At 30.3% G+C, this 6000-nt stretch overlaps 1 protein-coding gene across 1 annotated transcript in view; it reads left to right on the top strand.

Moving 5' to 3' along the window:
- The first annotated feature begins 1027 nt into the window (after nt 1-1027).
- The window catches only part of LOC143231385 (isobutyryl-CoA dehydrogenase, mitochondrial-like), a 43777-nt gene continuing 38804 nt past the window's right edge, over nt 1028-6000 (top strand). The window contains 2 exon segments of the mRNA XM_076465930.1: nt 1028-1405; nt 4221-4321. Coding sequence (XP_076322045.1) covers nt 1291-1405; nt 4221-4321 — 216 coding nt within the window. The 5' untranslated portion in view covers nt 1028-1290.

Below are 6000 nucleotides of genomic sequence, written 5' to 3'. Positions count from 1 at the left end.
ACTGTTATTTTTGTATGTCAATAATTATAGCATAATAGTTATATTAATAATTCTACGTACACTGCTGCTGACGCTATAGCATAAAAATATGTCTCATACAAGTGATAATTGAGATAAAACATGATTAAGTTATAGATACTTGCGTTACTTTTATATTTATATTGCCTATGTGATCTGAATCTTTCTTGGCAGTTACTCCAAAAAGTAATTAAATACTTCGTTTTTACTAGAGTACGCCATAGCCTATGAAAAACCTAATTATGTGACGTCGTATTCCCGTCAGATTTATTCCGACTGTGTTTTAGAGGTTAACTGTTGAAAGTGTGTAGTTGGTGAAGTTTAATCCAAATTGATTTAAAGTGTTCTTGAAAGTAAAAGCAGAATTAAACATAAAAATTGGGGTTGTTAATAAAAACAACAAAACAAAAAGGGTTGTTGGTTCTGTAGGCTAGATAAGTTATAAGTTATTGCGAGATTATTATTATTACGAAAACAAATGTTTTCAGCTAGGCTTTTATCTACAGGTTGTTCGATTGTACGACATGGACGATATTTTTATTGCCTATGTGATCTGAATCTTTCTTGGCAGTTACTCCAAAAAGTAATTAAATACTTCGTTTTTACTAGAGTACGCCATAGCCTATGAAAAACCTAATTATGTGACGTCGTATTCCCGTCAGATTTATTCCGACTGTGTTTTAGAGGTTAACTGTTGAAAGTGTGTAGTTGGTGAAGTTTAATCCAAATTGATTTAAAGTGTTCTTGAAAGTAAAAGCAGAATTAAACATAAAAATTGGGGTTGTTAATAAAAACAACAAAACAAAAAGGGTTGTTGGTTCTGTAGGCTAGATAAGTTATAAGTTATTGCGAGATTATTATTATTACGAAAACAAATGTTTTCAGCTAGGCTTTTATCTACAGGTTGTTCGATTGTACGACATGGACGATATTTTTATTGCCTATGTGATCTGAATCTTTCTTGGCAGTTACTCCAAAAAGTAATTAAATACTTCGTTTTTACTAGAGTACGCCATAGCCTATGAAAAACCTAATTATGTGACGTCGTATTCCCGTCAGATTTATTCCGACTGTGTTTTAGAGGTTAACTGTTGAAAGTGTGTAGTTGGTGAAGTTTAATCCAAATTGATTTAAAGTGTTCTTGAAAGTAAAAGCAGAATTAAACATAAAAATTGGGGTTGTTAATAAAAACAACAAAACAAAAAGGGTTGTTGGTTCTGTAGGCTAGATAAGTTATAAGTTATTGCGAGGTTATTATTATTACGAAAACAAATGTTTTCAGCCAGGCTTTTATCTACAGGTTGTTCGATTGTACGACATGGACGATATTTTTTCAAGAACCGGAACATTGTAGAACCAGCCAGGTGTATTGCATCTTGTATAGACCGTATGTAGGCATTGTTTATAATATTATTAGAATGATCAGTGTATACCGTTATAAGCCTGTATTATTAATATACTACACTATTATTTGCACTCACTACGGTCTGAAGTACTTCTTAAGGTTATTGATCATAATACTACTCATCATTAGGTTAGATATTACATGGTATGTGAGAAAAAATAAATTATAATAATTCACTCTAGTTCTCAGTAGTAGCTTCAGGTAGCCTACGCAGTTAAATCCCAAAATACATTCCTCACACAAAAGACAGAACCTATGATGTGATTATTACCGTTGTATTTATATTCAGTGTTCCAAGACATTTAGGAAGAAAACATTTAAATTAATTTAACCTGAAAATGACCTAAGAAGGTCAAAACGTTGTGTTGTACTTTATTTTAATTAATGTGCTAATACCCATACCAGCCCTCTTGAGAATACATTTTTGCTTTAAGTGGGTTTCTTGTCATCACAAATTAATTATTCATATGTTGTAGGAGATTTTTGCTGAAGTTTAAAGGAAATGAAACAAATTGATTGAGGAGATTAAAGATTTGTGACAATATGTATTTATTTTATATTCAAGTATTCTCATTAATAGTAACTTAAGCTAGCTTCAGAGAAAATTAAGTCTCTTTGTAACTCAGCTTATTTAATTTAGGTATCATTTTGTATGTTGTAGCTCGTATTTACATTCTTGACAGCTTTCTCATTATCAATTGATTAAAAATACCTCAGTAGTTTTTAGTGGAGCCTCGCTAGATTATATTATAGATAGGGATTCAGACAGATAAGGCCTGACATAGCCAGGTGGTTAAGACCTTCAACTTGTAACCTGAGGGTTGCAGTTTTGAATCCCTGTCACACTAAACATGCTTGCTTTTTCATTATAATGTGATGGTCAACCCCACTATTTGTTAATAAAACAGTGGTCCAAGAGTTGGTGGTGGTGACTAGCTGCCTTCCTTTTCATCTTACACTGCTAAGTTAGGGATGGTTAGTGCAGATAGCCCTCGTGTAGCTTTGCGTGAAATTCAAAAACAATCAGACAGATAAGCATTAAATCTTGATTCACTTCTTTAGGTGAACAGATAACCAGTTGTGTAGTAATAACATTTGTTTTTCAGAGTTTATTAATTTACCTGTTTGATGTTTATTTATAACTACTTTTGATTTTTTTTATGAGAGTGGTCTAATTTTATTTTCCTTTCAGGGCTTTCACTTTTTATGCATTGTATGAAATTATTCCTTTTTTGGCTTTTCTCCTTTGTCTGTTATTAAGGTCTGTGAGGACTCTCTTTCTTTAACAGTTGCACACCTGTATTCTCACTATTTATCCATCGTAACAACTTGCTTCTTTTATCCTGGTTTATAGCCATTCTTCATGCTATTCCTTGATTTCAAACATTGGAATCTTTATTACCTTTTTAAACAGAGAATGGTGGTGGTGGTGGATCCATTCTATCTCGTTTATCTATTGCTAAATTTTCACATTTATCCTTTTTTACTACCACCCTGTATTATCTCTTATCCCTTCACTTTGTTTTTGAGGCACATGCTGTAAAAAGATTTATTCTAGAGAGGTTTGTTATTTTCATCACTTTAGCTTATACTATTTTCTCTGCTGTATTTGTCTCTACTTGGTTTCTCTGCTGTTTGGATGTGTTAGGTTGGGATGGTTTCTTAACTAACATTTGCTTGTCTCACTCTTACTTCCATGACCTTTTATCTTCAACCAGAGGTCTTTCATTAAATGAGAGACCTGTAGATTTGTCATTGTTACTGGTAAGATGTTAGAATCTTTTGAGATTATCTTAAACTCAATTTTTAGAAAAATAACATCTTCATGGTTTTTGTTTCTTTTTCACCAGTTTACTAAAGTTCATTGGAAATGCTTTTGCTTTTATGTTGTTAATATTTTTGGACTTTTAGAAACTGCCATAAATCTGTACAAAAGATAGTTATACTAACTAACCACTTCTGTGTAGGATATTTAGTTGTGCTACAATAACAGCTAGGACAAAACATGTAAAATGCTGTAAAACAAGCTTGAACATGTGTTATTTGGCAACATAATTCATTGGAAAACAAAATGATGACCAATGTGATATTCAGATTTATTGTAAAATTTCTCAATAGGATTGAGATTTTACTGTTTAAAGAATGTTGTAAAAATTACTATCATGTTCTTGGAAATAATGTCAGACAGCATGTGCTGTAGAATTTTTCAATATAATGTCAGAAAAGTCTATTAATCAGTGCTGAAGTCCACTGTTATAGGGTAAGTTAGATCTGTTATAATAATGTTTTGGTACACTTTAGATGTTATTGTTTTTTCCTAAACAAATCAGGAAGCACTACCCATGTCATAAGAACATTTATCATACTCTTACAACATTATCAAAATCTCACTGTGTTTTATCAGTATAAGTACAGTTAAATGCCTTGTGTTTTTCTTCACGATTTACCATAATGTTAGTACTGAACAGGATGAAAAGTAGTTCATCATACCACCATGTACATTTCCAGTCATTTGTGATAAGTGGTTTGTGCTAAGACCAGTAAAGTCATATTGCCTCTTTTCTTTTGAAATTAAATATGTTTGAATTATGAATACAGTAATAAAACTATTATATTTATTAAGTTTGTTGTATGTAACTGCACAAGATATATGCTTTAAGTTTTATCATAAATTTACAATTTACTCTAAGTAAAAAACCAAAATGAAATTGAGCAGTTGTAAATTTACTAGTTAAATACACACACATATGTATGTTAGTTGAATATTTGAAGGAAAATTATGTATTTTCTCTGACAGCATCCATGGGTCTCAATGATGAGCAAATACAGATGCAAAGAATTGCAACAGAATTTGCTCAGAAAGAATTTCTTCCATACATGGCAGAATGGGATGAAAAGGTATTTCATGTTATTTTGTGAAAAAGTTGTCATTAAGAAATCACGTTGAAGGTGCTAAGTTTTTTCTTGTATTCATTCCTTTTGTAATTTTTTTTCATCAAGTAATATCTAATAAAGCAACATCTGTTCATTGAATTATGTTACAGTTTTACAGTTGATGTTTATTTGTATTATTTGTTCTTCAGGATTCACCAATACGTAAATCTTTAGAATCATTAAAGATCACATTGTTTGTACTCTGGACACCCAATCTCAAAAGTGCTTAATGCTGAAACTTCTTTGCATTAACATCCACGTTTTTATTTTTTTTTTTTTTCCATATTATATTAGATGAAAGTGGTACTTTTAAAACACAAATTTTGGTTTCAATTCACCTCTTTTATAACAGGCGAAAAAGCTAAGTCCAGAAATTAGCTACTGGTGCTGACGTTTGTGATGTAGTTTTAGATCTAAAAGTGCAACATTAACTATAAACTAAAATAATTGTAAAATGTAGCACATTAGTATTTTCAAGAATTGTTTTATGTCAATAAAAAAGTATTAAGTGGATATACAAATTACAAGGTGCTCTACAAAAGACTTGTTAAAAAGTTTATCTCTAGTTATTGCATGGGTATACATATTATTTGAAAGATTGATTGTAATAAATTTGTTAACATTTCTGTAAATGCTTAAGGGTGAGCATTAGCTATCAGTGTATTTAATCTTTCTGTTTTGAAACTGTCACAGTAGTTCTGATAATGAAAAGCTCATTTTGAGTATTTAACAATGTACACCAACCTTTATAAGTATTAACTGTTTATATGCATTACCAATTTAATTTTTAATTTTGGTTAATCTGCTATGAATGGAAATTAATATTAGAATTGTTAAATAAAATAAATGATTAAATTGGCTGACAGATAAGTCTTTATTAGTATGATTACAAAAATAGATGCACTAGTTCTCAATCATTATAATTAGTGTGTATTTAATGAAAGGTTAGATATATAATGTTTCTCTTTTTGCATGGTATATAAATAGTAATAGTAACATTAAACAAATAAGAATGTAATGTACATTTGTATATACAAGTTCTAAAAGTGGTACCTTATGTATATATAATATCAGGTTTAGCTATGAACAGAGAATGTGCACTTTCATTTGGTGGATAGAATTACAATAAATTAACAGTCTTGTTGGTGACTTCATGATAAACAGGCAAGCATAGCCATTGTAATGATACATGTAGGTTTATGTATCATTACATTTTCTTTATGCTAAAAAAAAAATAAACAACTGTCAGTCGATAATATACGTGCATTTATTGCTCAGTATTCCACTTTATTGGTTTTTCTAGGCTTTAATGGTAGTGCAGAATTATAGGAAAAAAACCAAAAACTTGTATAAGGGACTGTTGAAAAAAAATTTTCTTATCTTTCTTAAAAAATTTACTTGTCTCTTCACTATCTTTCAAAACATTTTCACGATCTAAAATCTGTAATTTTCTTAGATTATTGTTTTGACAGAATACAAAAGTATTGTACACAGCCTCAGAGTGTTTGTTTGTAAAGTTAGTAAAATGAAGTTGTATATGTTTATAAAAGACTGATTGATAAGTTGTGAAATGTGGCTTCTTTTTGCTATATATTTTGTCTGCTGTCAGCTGTTACATTTTTTGCTCACCAAAATGGAAATAA

Source organism: Tachypleus tridentatus, chromosome 11, assembly GCF_004210375.1.
Source record: "Tachypleus tridentatus isolate NWPU-2018 chromosome 11, ASM421037v1, whole genome shotgun sequence".
Classification (NCBI taxonomy): domain Eukaryota; kingdom Metazoa; phylum Arthropoda; class Merostomata; order Xiphosura; family Limulidae; genus Tachypleus; species Tachypleus tridentatus.
Note: the sequence above shows the minus strand (reverse complement) of the source record. Positions and strands in the feature narration are given on the sequence as shown.